The 18,430-nt window shown below is 47.3% G+C and overlaps 1 protein-coding gene across 5 annotated transcripts in view; it reads left to right on the top strand.

Annotated features, from left to right (window-relative positions):
* The window catches only part of NUP58 (nucleoporin 58), a 206,913-nt gene that overhangs the window by 182,141 nt on the left and 6,342 nt on the right, over positions 1-18,430 (top strand). For all 5 annotated transcript variants that reach the window (XM_029602565.1, XM_029602562.1, XM_029602563.1 and 2 more), the window contains one exon: positions 15,326-15,421. In XM_029602565.1, coding sequence (XP_029458425.1) covers positions 15,326-15,421 — 96 coding nt within the window. The remainder of the gene's footprint in view (positions 1-15,325; positions 15,422-18,430) is intronic.

The raw sequence follows: 18,430 nt of genomic DNA on the forward strand, positions 1-18,430 counted from the left end.
ATACGTTATGCGCTGCATGCGTTCAAGGACTGCCTTTCACACAAGACTGTTCTGATCCAAACGGACAGCACAGTAGCCATGTGGTTCATCAACAAACAGGGAGGTACGGGCTCGTATCTCCTTTGTCAAGAAGCCGCTCAGATTTGGAGCTGGGCCCTAACACACTCAATGTTTCTCTGGGCACTTATCTAGCGGGCATCCACAATGTAGTGGCAGACCGTCTCAGTCGTCAGTTCCAACCACACAAGTAGTCCCTGGATCCCTTAGTAGCGACCAGGATCTTTCAACGTTGGGGGCAACCAACAATAGACCTCTTTGCATCACACCTGAATTACAAAGTGGACAAGTTCTGCGCTCTGCACAGACAGAGACACCAGCCAACCAAGGACGTCTTTGCTCACCCTTGGAACTCAGGTCTTCTATACGCGTATCCTCCGATACCGCTCATAACCAAAACTTTAGTGAAGCTACAACAGGACAAAGGGTCCATGATACTCATAGTCCCGTATTGGCCTTGACAAGTATGGTTTCCCACACTTCTAGACCTCTCGATCAGAGAACCAATTCGCCTGGGTGTAGCTCCCACTCTCATAACTCAGGATCAGGGTCGGTTGCGCCATCCCAATCTTCAGTCCCTATCCCTGACAGCATGGATGTTGAAAGCTTGATTTTACAACCACTCAATCTTTTAACCAATGTGTATCAGGTGCTTATAGCTTCACGTAAACCTTCAATACGAAAGAATTATTCTTCAAAATGGAAAAGGTTTACTTTGTGGTGCATGCAAAAGAGTATTGACCCTTTCTCCTGCCCCACAACTTCTCTACTAGACTACTTGTGCCATCTTTCAGATTCTGGTCTCCAGACATCATCTGTAAGAGTACATTTAAGTGCAATCTCAGCTTACCATAACAAGATGGGAGATGCACCAATATCCATACATCCTCTTGTCAGTAGATTTATGAGAGTTTTAATTCACCTGTCACAGAATGGGACCTGAATCTGGTCTTAACAAGACTCATGCGTTCTCCCTTTGAACCCATGACTTCCTGTGATCTTAAATTTCTCACATGGAAGACTATCTTCCTCGTAGCCATTACATCGGCTAGAAGGGTTAGTGAGTTACAAGCACTTGTCACGTACTCACCCTGTTCAAAATTCCTACATGACAGAGTGGTTCTCCGTACACATCCAAAATTCCTCCCCAAGGTAGTTACGGAATTCCACTTGAACCAATCTATAGTTTTACCCACATTCTTTCCAAGACCTCATTCTCACCAAGGAGAACGGGCCTTACATACCTTGGACTGTAAGCGTGCGCTAGCATTTTATTTAGACCGCACTGCAGTCCATAGGAAATCCACTCAACTCTTTGTATCTTATGATCCAAACCAACAGGGAAAAGCAGTGGGTAAACATACTCTCTCCAATTGGCTAGCAAATTGCATACAGTTTTGCTATGAAAAAGCAGGCCTTCCTCTCCAAGGGTGAGTAAAGGCGCATTCAGTAAGAGCAATGTCAACCTCAGTAGCACACTATCGTTCAGTGCCAATTCTTGACATATGTAAAGCAGCAACATGGAGTTCTCTTCACACCTTTGCAGCTCATTACTGTTTGGACAAAGAAGGACAACAAGATTCAGCTTACGGACAATCTGTCTTAAAGAACTTGTTTCCAGTATAATCCCAACTCCTTCTATATCCAACCTGCTGTGATCTTCGGCTGCCTCATTTTCACCAACAGTACTTCAGTGTTGCTTCACTACGAAATGACTCGGCCTCTAGCTTGCTAATCACCCATATGTGAGGACTAGGATCCTGCTTGTCCTGGGATAAAGTAAAATTGCTTACCTTGTAATAGGTGTTATCCCAGGACAGCAGGATGTAGTCCTCACGAAACCCACCCGCCACCCCGCGGAGTTGGGTACGATAGGTTTTATTTTATTTTTGGTAAAGCTTACTGCTACATACGAGACTGAAGGGAGACCCTTGTGGCTGAGAATATCATGGCATTCTGGGCATGCTCAGTGGGCTCAGAGTGCCAGTCAAAAGTTTCTAGAAACTTTGACAAAGTTTTCCGCAATAGGGCTTCATCAATGATGTCACCCATATGTGAGGACTACATCTTGCTGTACTGTCTGAACAAAAATTGCATAAATAGTAAACATTCCATAGCAAAACAGCAATTTCCAGCACTCAAACAGTAATCACCTTATCTAAGAAAAGGCAACACTGAAAATATTACACTAGGCATTAAGACACATATACACCTCCTATTAGGAAAACGGACCAAGCCAGCTGCTATATAGCCCTACACAGAGACTACACGCCAGCAGAATACCTCACCTCAGTTACATGTGGAGACCCTCACTTAAAGAATAAAGAGACCATAAAGCATAACTAGAAACATGCAGACAAAAACTGAACTGGAAACTACAACAAGCCAGAGAGACTGTATGCAGTGTAACATAGGAAAGAGAAACTTCACCAGTCCTCAAAACAAATCAAGAAATATAAAAGCAATAGCAGAAAGACCAAACTATCAAAAAGAACAGATTTCAAAATAGCTTTTGAATGGAATATCCAATAATTAAAAACTTCTAGATACCAATAAAATATTTCAAAATAGCAGACACCAAGCCCCAGTGAAAAATAGGGATTAAAAAAATGCTTTGCTCTGCATACCTGGGAACATTTGATATCCAGGAGCTCGCGCTCTCACACTGGTTCTCAATCACACATGTAATATGCTTTCTCTCTCACACATACAGGTTCTCAATCCCGCACGTATACACATGCTTTTTCTCTCACTTTTATATAGGCTGTTAATCACACATTTACACACATGCTGTCTGTCTTTCTCTCACTTATACACAGGCTCTCAATCACATACTCACGTGCTGTCTTACCTACACCAGCTCTCAATCACTCTGACACACATGCTCTCTCTCTTATATACACAGGGTCCATCAAGCCCAGCATCCTGTTTCCAACAGAGGCCAAAACCAGGCCACAAAAACCTGGCAATTACCCATTAATAGCAGTGGCTATTCCCAAGTAAAATTGATTAATATCCATTAATGGACTTCTCCTCCAAGAACTTATCCAAACCTTTTTTGAACCCAGCTACACTAACTGCACTAACCACATCCTCTGGCAACAAATTCCAGAGCTTTATTGTGCATTGAGTGTGAAAGAGTTTTCTCCGATTAGTCTTAAATGTGCTACTTGCTAACTTCATGGAATGCCTCCTAGTCCTTCTATTATTCGAAAGTGACAATAACCGAGTCACATCTACTCGTTCAAGACCTCTCATGATCTTAAAGACCTCTATCATATCCCCCCTCAGCCGTCTCTTCTCCAAGCTGAACAGCCCTAACCTCTTCTAAGGAAGTAGTCTCCACACAGGAGCTTTACACGACATAGCTTCCCCTCCTGCTTGCCAGTGTTGGCAGTATAGTCTCCTTGTGAGAGAGGATGAGAAGGAGCCCGGGTGTTGCTGCCATACCTTTGATGCCATGTCCAGTGTCAGTTGCCCATGCATGTCTGTGCCATTGTACCAATGGTCTGACACATCGATATCAGGACTGCTTTGGGGGACCAAGACTGCCATTGAGCATCATGGTCACCCTTGACTCCAAGGTGCCAGAGTGCCCTTGATACCATCTTGGTGCATGACAGCCCTCAGTGCCGTAAGGGCGTCTTCGAGTGCCATTCATAGTCTATTATCCTGGCTGCGAGAGGCTTCTGCGCCATAGGCATCGGTGATGTATTGCTCTCGATGTACTGGAAGAACAGCATTGACCCAAGCATCATCAAGCGCCATGGGCCTTGATGTAGTGGAGTAGCTGCATCGATCTCAAACATGGAGAAATCACGTTGAGGTCAGGACCGTGTCGGGTGCTTGAATTGCCATCAAGTGCCATAGTCACCTTTGATGCCATCGAGGGTAGTGGCTGCTATCGGAGGTACATGGCCACCATCAAGCACCATAGAGGTCATCGGATGTGTTTGCTAGTGATGCTGTTTGTGGCCATCGACTGCACTGAAGCCCTCAGGCAACAGGGGCTTTGGGCCTTGGACATCCTCGGTGCTATCAAGCACCTCTGGGGTCACCATTGACCCCAGGCATCCAGGTTGTGCAGTGGTCTGGTTCCCTCAAGGTTATTGAGTGTTGGGGTACCAATGAGCCCCTATGTGGTGTCCAAATGGGGCATAAAGGGGCATTGTTGTCCTTGGCCATCGGGTGCCGTGGACGCCAACAGTCTTGAGGGCCTTGAGCTGCTGGGGTCGTGGAGCATCGGAGACCTTGCTGGGCTTCAGGCACCATCATGCTGATGAGCACTGGGGTTGCTGTCAAGGCTTCTATCAGCCAAGAGTGCTGGCAAGAGACACTATTGAGCTTGCAGCGACACATGAGTCGGGAACATGTGTGAGCTGAAGAGAACTATTGATGGCTCCAGCAGTAGTCTGTTCCTTTAGGCACCATTGCAGTGTGTTGGTGCTGTGGGGCACCCTGTGGTACGTTGGGCCCACAGAGCCTCTTCCTTCATGTACTGCTGACTTCATCAGTACTGCCGGTCCATAGACTCCTTCGGGCACCAGGGTCTCCCATCAGTGCTGAAGGCTATGGGTACTGCCAGGCTATGTCTGCAGGTACCTGGTGCACCATCAATGGCGCTGTATACCGTCGAACTTGTCAAGCCTGCATCCATTGAGGTGAGCACGAGTGCTATGGGCACTGCGGGTGCTGTTGCAAAAGTGGGCACCAGTGGACATGGTCAGATGCCACAGGACACCACCGCAGGGCACCCTGGGCACAGTCTGTCACCATGGTCTTTTCCTGCTGCCGTTACATGATGGAAAGGGTGGTGAGCTGTTCACTGTGCCACTTCAAAGGCTGTATTCAGCTTTTTGGAGAGTTATGTATCGTGGTACCATGGAGGCCATGCATCGCACCATAATCAGAAACCCCTGTGTTATGGGGACAGCGTTGTCACACTGTTCATATAACTCCATTAGGAATTAAAGTGACAGTGGAGTGCAGCGTGCATGGCCGGGTACAGATAGGGTAGTCTACTCCTCCAAGCGCCTCAGGTGCTGGCAGGTGGCATTCTCTCAATTGGTGCAATACACAGCTGGGCCAGGAACCCCGCATCGTTGCATCAAGGTATCAGCCTCTTCATCTCTTCTCACCATGGAGTGCTAGAAGACACTGGCAAGGAGTGCACCACCACACACACTGTGATTGCTTTTTGATAGTATGCACCCACCAACTCCAACAGGTAGTACTTGGTCCTTGCTGTGTCATGAGATTCTACCCACAAACACAGCGATTGGGTGCATATGTGCATCATCTGCAGGACAGGGTGCGCTGTATGAGTACTGGTCATTGCACTCTTAAATAAAGGGCATTATCCTTCCAGTTGCCCTCTAGGGTATGGGTTTCTGTGTTTCCCTCATGGTGAGCACAGCTGGTTGTGTGCCACAACCACAGGACTGACCTAAGACTGCGTTCCTGGTTGAACCCCTATGGGAGTAGATCCCAGGAGGCTAGTATTGGGAATCTTCTCCTCCCTCAGAAGAGGGCCTCTCTTCAAGCTCAATAGTGTCCCTTGCCAGCGCCCAAGGCTGATGAGCCCTGGGGTTGCTGTCAAGGCTATCATCAGCATTATGGTGCCTGAATCCCAGCAAGGCCTTCGATGCCCCACGACCCCAGCAGCTCAAGGTCCCTTAGATTGTTGGCATCCTTAGTCCTTGGCCGTTGGGTGCATTGATGGGACACAACCATGTTAGCTCGTGTTTGAATCTCCTTCGTGAGGAAGCTTCAGTGCCTCTATCCTTTGTAGGTTCATTGCCGAATTGGAGCCTCTCTCCTTTTGAATCTGTGCATCTCCTTGCAGGCCAGAACAAGCGGACACTGAGGGATGGCTGCAGCAGTCGTTGAACAGCTTTTACTAGGATTACTGTGGTGGCCTACCCTGTCTGAGGGTGGCTGCCATTGGCCAATTTGGTCACATAGGAGCCTCAGCGGTCAATGACTGTAACCCCTCTTACCTGAAAAGTAGGAAATTCTCGGAGGACAAGCAGGATGGTAGTCCTCACTCAGGGGGTGACATAATCAGATGGAGTCCAGATGCGGAAAACTTATGTCAAAGTTTCTAGAACTTTGACTAGGCACACTGAGCATGCCCAGTATGCCCTATACCACGCGACCACGTTGGGTCCCACTTCAGTCTCTTCTGTTCTGCGGAGCTGTAAGCCTCACGGTCCGATTGAGCTCACTTTGGCTGTTTCTGGCCAGGTGGAAAACTTCTATTTTCATTGCTGTTTTTTGCGGTTTTCAGTATTGTTCCATCGTTGGGTCCTTCTCAGTGCCTCCCCTTAGTGTCCTAGTCAGGGTTTTCGGTGTTTCTGGTAAGTTTTCTTTTGCAGTTGATTCCCCCCGTGGCAGCGGTGCCTGCAGACCATCGACGACCACCTCCATCATCTAGTGTTTACAGACCCTTTTCTTTTGTTCCATCATGGAGTCCGGTTTTCGTCGATGCCCCCGGTACCAAGGACCAAGTCCATTATAGATCCTCATGAGATATGTCTCCTCTGCCTGGATGCATTGCTTGATGTCTAGGGTTGTCGCTTGTGTGCCCAAATGACCCCAAAGGGACATCTGCTTCGACTTGACAAGATAGATCAGCTTTTCAGACTGAGGAAGTGCGAGCCATCGGTATCGATGGACACTGGAGCCGCACCAGTGGACACCATGCCATAGACATCGGTGGGACAGTTGGTTCCATTGGCGGATAGGGGCTCCAGAAGACCGATTGTTGATCTTCTCCAGGCCGAGGATGCCAGGTTCATTGTCTTCGGTCTTGACACCGGGGAAGGGCTGGGCTGCACATCGATGGAAGCCTAAGAAGCATTGGCAACCGGTCCCTATCAATGCACAGTGTCAGGCATGGGGATGCACTGGCTTTTGCCACAATGCTCCCAAAGCAACCTTGCAGAAAGGAGGGCCCATCCTTTTATTGGTGCTGGGAGCTCGCGACAGTCTCCACTGGTCCCGGTGCCAGTCACTGATTCCCCTCACAGGTCCGAAGTTCTGGCCACCCCTTCTTCCTCCCAGTTGGTGTTGGCATTGGCAATGTTTGAAGAGGAGCTGGAGTGTCTAGTCCAGCTGGTGATTGGGCACTGCCTATGGCACTGGAGCGGTGCTGCCCATCATCCTACCGCTTTTGGAGAAGCTCAGCATGCTCATTGGTGCATTACTAACCCAGCTGGTGCCGGTTCCCGGGACCGCATCAGTAGCAAGACACCCTCATGTGTCTAGTGCAGAAGGGCCTGGAGTGTGGAAAACACAATGTCCATGCGACCTATGATGTTTTCGAGACAGCATCAAGAATCTCTGCAACGGGAATCGGCGCCCGCAGAATGACATGGCTGTGAGCCTCTGATCTCTGGCCAGAGGTACATGCCGTGTACTGAAGATAATCTTTTTGGAGATTGTGAGGGATGCTGTGGCCCAGCTTCGGGACCACCATAAAACCCTCCAACAACTCTGGCAGTACTCTGGACACGTCCTCCAGGAGGAAGTCGAGGCAGGGTCTCAGGATCTTTCACCAAATAAAGTACTATTCTCCAACTCCTTGGTCCCATCAACACTAGCTCCCGCAGAACTATGCAGCATAGAGCCTCCAAGCCCCAGCTGGCTCCTCAGTCAACGGCAGGGACAGGGTTTTGACTGGGCCACAGGGAGTTTAAGCCATTCGCCTGTACCTGGGACGATGGATCCTCCAGTCAGGGACAGGCTGCGGTTCTTTGCAAACCAGTGGCTCAGTGTAACCTCGGACCAGTGGGCTCTGTCCATCGTCTACCAAGGGTACAATTGAATCCATTGGGTGTCCCGCCAAATGGCCCTCTGTGCCCATATTGGGGGCCGGTAGCGCATCAGGAGGTACTACTAGTGGAGCTGTCCTTCCTTTTAATGGCCAGAGCAGTCAAACCCGTACCACCAGGGCAAAGAGGGCGGAGATTCTACTCCAGGTACTTCCTGATTCCAAAGAGAGCAGGAGGACTCTGTTCCATTCTAGACCTAAGGGCCTTGAACGAGTTTCTAAAAAAAGAAAAGTTCAAGATGGTTTCTCTGGGCACCTTGATCCCCCTTTTGCAAAAAGGAGACGGGCTATGCTTTCTTGACCTAAAGGAAGCATACACTCATATCAAGATTTTCCCCAATCATAGGAAGTATCTCTGTGTGGTGGGAACACGGCACTTCCAGTACTGGGTATTGCCGTTTGGGCTCACATCCGCACCACAGGTCTTCACAAAATGCGTGGTGGCGCACTCCGCAGACTGGGAGTTCTTTTCCTGTATCAGGATGATTGGATAGTCAATATGTCTCAGGCAGGGGCCATCAGGTCCATGCGCTTGACCATTTGGGTGTTGGGGTCATTATGGTTCGTTCTCAACTACCCAAAGTGCCATCTCATCCTGTCACCTCAGTTGGACTTCATAGAAGCCCTGCTACATACAGCTTAGGCCAAGGCCTTTCTGCTTCACCAGAAGGCCGTTGCTGTGGTGATCATTGCGGCAGAGAGTCAACGTAGCCAGCAGATGTTAGCCTAGCATATGTTGAGGCCGCAACAGTCTGTTACTCCCTTGGCACATTTACACATGCGCAGAGTCCAGTGGATCCTGAGGACTCAGTGGTGCCAGGCCACTCAGAGCCTCCAGGATTGCATCTGAATCATCCTGTCTCTCCAGCACTCATTGACCTGGTAGCAGGTGCTTTCCATTCTGGAACAGGGGATCCTTTTTTGGTGTTTCCCTACTCAAATTGTCCTAAATATGGATGCATCTACCCTGGGGTGGGAAGCTCATGTAGTTGGGCTTGGATCCCAGGGTCTTTGGTTCGCTCAGGAAAATTCTTGTCAAATCAACTTCCTGGAACATCGAATGATCAGGTACGTGCTATGGGCTCTCCGAGAATGGCTGTCTAACAAGGTTGTCCTGATCTCAACACACAAGACCAAGGCAGGCTGTGGCATCCCATCCTTCAGGCCCTGTTGCTCACAATATGGATGTTGAAAGGTTAATTCTGCAACCGCTTGATCTTTCAGATGATATGTCTAGTCCTGATGGCTTCTAGAAAGTGTTCCACTAGAAAGTCCCATGGACTGAAGTGGAAGAGGTTTTCCATGTGGTGTGAACCAGATGGCCTTAGATTCCTTCTGCCCCACACAAAAACTGCTTGATTACCTTCTACACCTATCAGAAGCTGGCTTAAAAACCAACTCTGTTAGGGTTCATCTTAGTGCAATTGGCGCATACCACCAAGGTGTAGATGGTACACCCAACTCAGTACAGCCTATAGTTGTACTTTTCATGCGAGGCCTGCTTCAATTGAAGCCTCCCCTAAGGCCCCCTTGCTGAGTCTTGGGAAGTCAATGTGATGCTCCTTTTGAGCTGCTGGCACCTGTGACCTGAAGTACCTGACCTGGAAGGTCATATTTTTGGTAAAGGTCACTTCAGCACCCAGGGTAAGCAAGATCCAGGCCTTAGTGACTTACCTACATTATACCAAGTTTTATCATGACAGCGTGGTCTTGCGAATGCACCCTAAGTTCTTGCCTAAAGTGGTGATGGATTTCCAGCTTATCCAGTCATTCGTCATGCCATTATTCTTTCCCAGGCCCCATTTGCACAAAGGCGAATAAGCACTGCACAGTTTGGACTGCAAGCAAGCCTTAGCCTTCTATCCGGAGCAGACAGAAGCCCATAAACAGTCCATCCAAATTGTTTCATTTGAAAGGAATAGGGTGGGCGTTGCTAATCAGATGCTATCCAATTGGCTAGCAGGCAGGTCTGCATCTTGAGGGCCATGTCAAGACTCATTCTGTCAGAGCCATGGCAGTGTTGGTGGCCCACTTACGAGCAGTTCCCATGGAGGAAATCTCCAGTGCTGCAACATGACGTTTTCTCCACACATTCCCATCTCATTGTCTGAATAGGGATGGCCGATGCGACAGAAGATTCAGCCAGTCTGACCTTCAGAACCTGTTTGAGGTGTAGAACCTTACTCTCCTGTCTAGAGCCCATTGTTTGGGTTCAGGCGGTCTCCCCCTCTGTTACCAACAGCACCTGTGGTGGTGAGCCCATTGGCACTTGGTTGGGTGACTGTTGGTCCCCTTTTTTGTTGGGGAGCAGCCTTTAGCTAGGAATTCACCCATGTGTGAGGATTACCATCCTGCTTGTCCTCAGAGAAAGCAGAATTGCTTATATGTTACAGGTGTTCTCAGAGGACAACAGGATTTTAGTCGTCATGAAACCCACCCACCTTTCCATGGAGTTGGGTTTCTCCTTTTTTTTATTTTATTTTAATCTTAATTCTATGTTATGAGACTGAAGAGGATCACTGCGTGGTATAGGGCATGCTCAGTGTGCCTAGTCAAAATTCTAGAAACTTTGACATAAGTCTTCCTCATCAGAGCTCCATCTGATGTCGCCCATGTGTGAGGACTAACATCTTGCTGTCTTCGGAGAACACCTGTTACAGGTAAGCAACTCTGCTTTTTTTTTTTTTCTTTAGAATCTGGAGGCCCTGAATCCTGTTGCTGCATCCCTGCTTCCTGTCTCTTGGTGGAATGTTTCTGGATTTCTTCCCCCGGGGGTTTGTTCTCAGTTTTAGCTGTTCCTATCAGGCTTAGAGGTCTACCTTGGGGGGGGGGCAGCGGCGGAACTTCCTACTGGAATTGTAAGTATGTTATTTGTTGGGATTGAGATATACAGCCTAGCGGCTTTTTCTTACCACTGTAGCCCCAGGGTCTGCCTCCTTTGTGGGGTTCATTCCTTCCAACTTTCAGTTGGAATGTTGGGAGAGGGTAATAAAAGCTAGGGCATTCATGGTATATCTTAGTGTATACCTACAGGAAATTGAGCCCTGTTTTTTAGCCAAGTACTCTTTAGTTTTTCATACTTTGCTGTGTTGGCCAAAGTGCCTTCCTGTTTATCTGAGCTATCCTATAGACAGGATGGATAAGCTTACCCTTGACAGGGTGCAGTGTGGGTGAGCTTCAAGCCTAGCTTAACTCCCTGCTCAGGGGTTTGGGTTAGCAATCCCATTCCCCTGATGCTCTTGACGCTGAACTGGATGGTCAGCTCTGTCTGGTACGTTGGCAGGTAAGGTCTGCCACAGACTCTGCCGTTGTTGCTTATTCTTTCAAATGTTGCTTGGGTTTTTCTGCCTATTGTACCTATCAGCCAATCATGGGCACACTTCTGCAAATGTTTTCTGTCCTTCAGATGCCAGTGGACTGCATTTTCTTTTGGGAGGGATCCCTGGCCCCTGTTTGTCTTTTGATTGTCTTTGTGACACAGGATACTGTGCAGTCCTTGTCCAAGAGTTCTTCTCTTGGTTGCTTCTCTAGGCTTTTCCTGTATCTAGGAGGTTCTAGAACTATCATCAGGGTTTGCTGATCCAAAACTCTAATTGTAATATTTTACGTGATACGAAGTATGCTTCTTGCTGACATTCACATTATTCCCCTGCATTAGGCGCCTCTGCTATACATCAGGATTTTGTATCTCTGTCCTATAGAACCCAACTCTTTACCCACCTAGACCTGTTTTTGGGTTCGCTGCCTCATAGGCAAAAGGGAGAAAGATGGTGCTTTCAGCACTGTAGGGTTCTCTGCTTTGTCCTGCTCGAGCAACCTTTTAACTTGGGAATTACCCATGTGTGAGGACTGCCATCCCTTTTCTCCTCAGAGAAAGCAGAGTAGCTTACCTGTAATAGGTGTTCTCCAAGGACAGCAGGATGCAGCTTCTCACAAAATCCACCTGCCTCCCCTGTGAGGGATGCTGCCTAGGTGGCTGGGTAATAACTACTGCTGCACATGCTCAATAGATAATGTTTGAAAGTTCTAGAATCTTTGAGATCAAAGTTTCGGGCCAGACTCCCTCTGGTGTCACCCATGTGAGGACTGGCATCCTGCTGTCCTCTGAAGAACACCTGTTACAGGTAAGCAACTCTGCTTTCCCGTCCAACACAGAATAGAAAAACATATGTATTTTTCATACAGCAGAGGCATTTTGAAAGAGGAAAAAAATCAATCTCTGGATTTAACTGTGACACTGAAGAAAGGGTTTCATATACAAATATAGCAGGTATATGCAAAAAAAGAATCGTGGTCTACCTAGTTTTCCTGTTTGGCTTTCATACTGTACTTTCATAGGTGTTACTTGATTAATGGCAGGGGTGGCCAACTCCGGTCCTTAAAAGCCACAAATGGGCCTGGTATTCAGGATACCCACAATGAATATGTATGAGAGATTTGCAAGCATACATATCTCCTGCATATTTACAAGCATATATATCTCCTGCATATTTTTTGAGGATGACCTGAAAACCAAGCTTGTTTGACTCTGGAGGATCGGAGTTCGCTACCCTATCTATGGTGTTATACCCCCTCCTGGCACAAAGGTCTCTCTCTGTCTATCTGTTTGAATTCAGCCACTGTTTTGGCCCTTGTAACCTGTGCTGAAAATGTTCAAAGTGTTGCCATTTTGTCAGTGAAAAAGCATTTTCTCATATTCCTTTTGAGCCTGAATTTTCAGGCTTCAGTGTAGAGCAGTAACTGTAGCAAAAAAGCAAACTAGTAAGTTTCAATTTAATTTTCAAACTCTGATATGCATAAATTTCCTAACCCTTACATTCACCTAAGAGTTTTAGCAAAAAAAAAAAAAGGAAAATTGAATTTTACAGCAAAGTTTTTATTGGATTTTAAACCACTTAAGTTAAAAGTTGTCTCTTGTATTGTATGATATCTGTGATGATGTTTTTAGGTATTTTTTTTGCTGTGTATTCAGCTAACTTATATTTGCTCTCTCTAAGGTTACATCATTCCTCTTACTTGCAGAGAATTGGTTTGATAGTCTTCAAGGTAACTTGAAGCTTGGGCCAACCTACAGGCCGATACAGTACAGTGCGCTCCACGGGCTCAGAAACCCGATGCCGGCAAAATTGAGTGTCCGGTTTTCGGCCCGACAGCCATGGGCAGAATTCAAAATTTATTTATTTTTTTTTTTTTTTACTTTTCGGGACCTCCGACTTAATATCGCTATGATATTAAGTCGGAGGGTGCACAGAAAAGCAGTTTTTATTGCTTTTCTGTGCACTTTCCCGGCGCCGGAAGAAATTGGTCGGCGCTAATTTCTGAAAGTAAAATGTGCGGCTTGGCTGCACATTTTACTTTCTGTATCCCGCGCGCATACCTAATAGGGCCATCAACATGCATTTGCATGTTGAGGGTGCTATTAGGTGCCTCGGGTTGGACGCGCGTTTTCCTCCCCTTACTGAATAAGGGGTAAGGGAAAACGCGTGTCCAAGAGCAGGCTACCAGTGCGCTCCATTGGAGCGCACTGTACTGTATCGGCCTGCTAGTGTATGGCTTCCAGTGTCAGGACTATTGCTTCAGTGATCAGACTGGAAATGTTGGGAGGATTGTAAATGTAGCCACTTTGGGTCCCTCTGGAATAAGGTGGTTGTGGAGGGTATAAAACTAAGAATAGTGAGGAAATTGGGAGAAAGTCCCTGGGTCGTTAATATTCAAGTTCCAAAGGTTCTGACTGAGCTAACGGAAAAAGAAACTAACAGGCCAAAAAAAAAGGAAAACTTGAAGCTTAAATTGTTGACTAACTTTCTTGTATAGCTGCAAATAACTGCAGTTTCGACAGACTGAATCTTGGGTGTACTTATGCAGACTTTTTAATTTTCAAGATAGCATATAGGCAGAGAGATAGCAGTTAAATATAGGAAAAAAGTAAGTCGTGAACTATTTGTGAATTAAAAGAAAATCTAAATAGTATTGTATTTGATGTTGGAGATGAAGGAAGTTTGCATAATTACGTTTAGATGTTATATCAAAGTAGTTGAGGGGCCAAATATATTAAAGGGTTTTTCATTTTATCTGTGGGGGGAAAAATACTTAGTACCACCTGGCCCTTAGTTTGAAGATCGATGTTATCAAAAAGGATGGATGGATGTGTGGTTGATATGACTTTCATCTTGTACTGCTGCCTGTTTCAGTCCTGATTATTCTCCCCTGTTAATATATATAGAGAGAAATTTTCAAAGGTTTCTGTAGGCAAAACTGAGTTTTCTGCAGAAATGAACTTTCACAAAATTGCTCATCTGATATGCAGGTAAACTTACCCACGTATGCCCTGTTCATGAGTAAGTTTGCCCAGACTGAGTGGAGATGTTGAACTTGTGCACATTGTAAATGTGACAGTTGTGGTGATGAAGATGTATTTATTTATTTATTTTATTTATAATTTTTATATACCGACATTCAAATGGATATCACATCGGTTTACATAATAGGGGTAACAATTTTACAGTTGGAAAGGAAAATAATAGTTACATCTAACAGGGGATTCAAAGGAACGGGATAGAGAGCAGAATGGTCAGAGGGACCTAGAGAGAGGAAGATAGTTACAGAATTTAGGAAAAATTAAAAAATAAAGAAAAGAAATACCGAAACTATATTACTATATATTAAACTATATTACATTACAGCAACATTATAATGTGGTATAATAGGAGTGTATTGTTTTACAGTATCCGAAGTTATATTACACATTCAATACCATCTTTATTACAAGGATAAGTGGTCCAGGGTATGCTAGGATTGCGTAAATGCCTTTTTTTTTGAAGGTTGTTGTGCAATGCTCTAGGCGTAGGTCGGGTGGCATCGAGTTCCATAGAGATGGTCCTGCTATGGAAAAGGCTCTTTCTCGAGTGGAGGCAAGCTGTGAGAGTTTGGTTGAAGGGGTTGTCATTATGTTGTTATGCGATTAACACAATAGATGAGCAGATGTCATAGATGTGTCAGTAAAAGAAATCAGTAACAGGAAGCAGGTAAGGCATTGCCAATCAGCTCACCAGGAATGCTCTGAGTAATAAAATATCTTCGTTTGGGTTTTGATGGTTTTCTAAATATAAGCGGTTTTTATTAAAGGTCATCTTTTAGTTTGAAGACTTGCTCAGCTCAGTTGTCTTTGTCTACCTCATCCCTCTCTTTAGCTCACAGATTGCAAAGAGAGGATACATTGTTGACATGAAATTAAAGGCTCTAATATGTTCAGTTGATGTGAACTCTTCTGTCATATTCTGAGACAACAATTTACCCAAAGTCTTAAAGCTAATCAATAAGCTAATCAATGTTTCTTTTAAGGTAGAGTAGGCATTGTCTTTGCTAGTAATATAACTGCAATATGTGTTTGTTTCCTTTGATTTATGCGTTGTCACTTTTTTTTTTTTTGGCTAGGGTTTGGAAGTAGCTCTGCTTTTGGAAGCAACACCACAGGCTCCTCTTCCTTTGGATTTGGAACTACTACTAAACCTTCTGGAAGTCTCAGTGCAGGTTTGTATATAACAGATTTTTTTATCTGAATATTTTAAAGCTACAAGTAATAAGTGGCCTTTAAATGGTAAGAGAACTTGTTTTCTCCTAGATCAAGCAGGATGGTAGTCCTCACAAATGATGACATCATCCGATGGAGTCTGCACAGATTTCTAGAAGCTTTGACTAGCACACTGAGCATGCCCAGCATGCCACTCACTGAGCATGCCCAGCATGCCACTATCTGCACGTCCACGCGAGGTCCCCCCTTCAGACTCATCTTTTCTGCAGTGCAGTTGCTCGTGGTTTGTGGAGCTTCTCTTGTTTTCTCAAAAGTATCTTATTTTCCCGTTTTTCCATCGTTGGGTCCCCCTTCGCGATCGGTACCTCCTTGGCGTGGTAGATTAAATTGTTGTTCGCTCCTTGCGGTCAGTTCCTGACACCTTGCCTCATGGTGACCAGCAGTCATCAACCACACACCGGGTAGCTTTTATGGCGTTGTCCGGTTTTCGTCAGTTCCCACGGACCATGTCCATCACAGATCCACATGAGGTCTGTATCCTTTGCCTGGGGGCCTCGCACAATGTCCGTGGGTGTCTGAGTGATCAGGTGACCCCCAAAGACTGTCGAGCACGTCTTGATAAGATGGAGAAGTCTTTTTGTTCTTCCAAATCTGCTCCATCCACACCCATGTCGGACCCCTCGACACCGAGAGGTCACAGGGAGCCCCTGGATACGTTCCCTCTCGCTGTTCCTCACTCCACTTCTTCAAAGGATCGTGGGGACAATGACAGATCCTCCATGATCTCACTGGTGTCCCGGACATTGGGGTCCTCATCCTCTGTGCCAGGGAAAGACCAAACTGAGCACTGTGGGAGATCCCGCAAGCCTCACCACTGGTCACTGTCTGCACAGGGCTCTGGTTCCAGCGTTACCTCTGCCATTGGAGGTCCCATCATCTGATGGTCCCAGGTGTTCCCCATGGATGTCTATCTGTACTGGCATTGTGCTACTACGGTGACCCGAGTAAGAGCCAGTGACACCTCATCCCCCTCCCTCAGTCCTGGCCTTACTGGACTTTCAGGAGGAGCTGGAGCTCAGAGTGCTTCAGAGCATCGAGATGCCCGCTCCACTGGTCCCCATGCCGGTGACCAAGCCTCCACCGTCAATCCTAGCACCCCTGCTGGAGTATCTGGACATCTTTTAGGCGCCTACCAATGCAACCAATGTCCAAGGGGCCTTCGATTTCCCCCAGTGGCCACCGATACCCCCCATTGGAGCGATCCTAATCATTGGGTCCTCCAAGGAAGAAGATGCGGTTGGTGCCGTATTCCCGAGGCCTCTGTTTCCCAAGCCCTTACCGGGTCCCTCTGGCCTCTCGCGGCCTCCAGCCCCCTCAATGCCAAGGGAGCCATAGATTTCCGCAGTGCCCTAGAGGCCTCCGAAGCTGTCTGAACCCAGGGCTGATATCCCACAATGACCTTGCCCACACCACGCTGGCCCTAGTGAGGAGGAAGGGCCTTACGACTCTCTGAGGCCTCCCCACCTGAGGAAAGGTGACAGTTGCTCCCCGAGGATCTGTCCTTCGTGGCCATAGCCGCGGCTATCCCCTTCAATTGCTCATGGAGGAGGATGTGCGTCATGCTGGAAGTACTACAGTTTGTCAACGCTCCTAAGGAGATTGTGCCGGTTCCCATCCACGATATCTTCAAGAACCTTCTCCTTCGGATGTGGGAGCACCCGATCTCTATTTCGCCTGACAATAGGAAGACAGATGCCACCTATTTGGTGCAGCAAACTGTGGGGTTTGAGAAGTGGCACCTCCCCTACCAGTCTGTGGTCGTAGAGTCCACCTTGAAAAAAGCCAAGTGCTCCCGTACCCATGCTTCTGCCCCCCTGGGGTGAGAACATAGGGAGCTCAATGCCTTGAGCAAGAAGTTCTTCCAGGGCCCTATGCTGATCACCTGTATTGCTGCCTACCAGCTGTACATGACTCAGAACAGCCAAAATCTCTGGAAGCAAGTCCAGGACCTCGCAGAGGGTCTGCCTCAGCAGTAACAGGAGACTCTCTCTGCCATCGTCCTGCTGGGTTTAGAGGCTAGCAAGCATGAGGTGTGGTCCACCTATGATGTCTTCAAGATGGCAGCCCATGTCACTGTGGTGGGCATAGGCACCCGTAGGATGGCCTGGCTCAGAGCTTCTGACTTCCACCCAGAGGTACAGGAGAAGCTAGCTGACCCTCCCCTACACAGGTGACAACCTATTGGGATAAGGTCCGAGATGCAGTAGCACAATTGACAGCCTTCAATGACTCTCCGCTAGTGTTTCTGATGCCCTATCCTCGACCAGGAAATCCTCCAGGCCAGGATTCTGGACACCCTTCTATAGGCAAAGGAAGTATTAATCTCTGGCCTCCTAGGCTTGCAAGCCACGCACTAGCTCCAGGGGCCGCCCCCACCAGCAGTGAGCGTCTAGGCCTCAGCTGGTGGCGAGGGAGCATGAGTCAGTTGAGCACGCCCCTGATGATGGATCCCCTAGTGGGAGCCAGGCTCTTTGGCTTCACCCATTGCTGAGAGGGTGTCACTTCGGACTGGTGGGTCCTTATCATAATCCGTCAGGGGTACCGTCTCAACTTCAGTCTACTCCTAGGGACCTCTCCCCCATGTCCATTGTGGGGTTCATCCACCCAGCAGATCATTCTTCAATCGGAACTCTGTCTTTCTCACAGCAGGCGCGGTAAAGCTGGTCTCTCGCCTCCAGCAGGGCTGAGGGTTCTATTTGAGGTATTTCCTAATTCCAAAAAGGAACAGCGATTTACGCCCCATCCTTGACCTCAGGGCGTTGAACAAGTTTCTCTCAAGAGAAAAGTTCAAGGTGGTCTCTCTGGGTACTCTGATTCCCCTCCTCAAAAGAGGAGTCTGGCTCTGCTCCCTCAATCTGAAGGAAGCTTACGCTCACATAGCCATTTTCCCCGGCCACAGAAAATACCTCCGCTTCGTGGTGGGGAAGGCTCACTGTCAGTACAAAGTG

The sequence above is a fragment of the Rhinatrema bivittatum genome, chromosome 5 (assembly GCF_901001135.1).
Source record: "Rhinatrema bivittatum chromosome 5, aRhiBiv1.1, whole genome shotgun sequence".
In the NCBI taxonomy this organism is placed as follows: Eukaryota; Metazoa; Chordata; class Amphibia; order Gymnophiona; family Rhinatrematidae; genus Rhinatrema; species Rhinatrema bivittatum.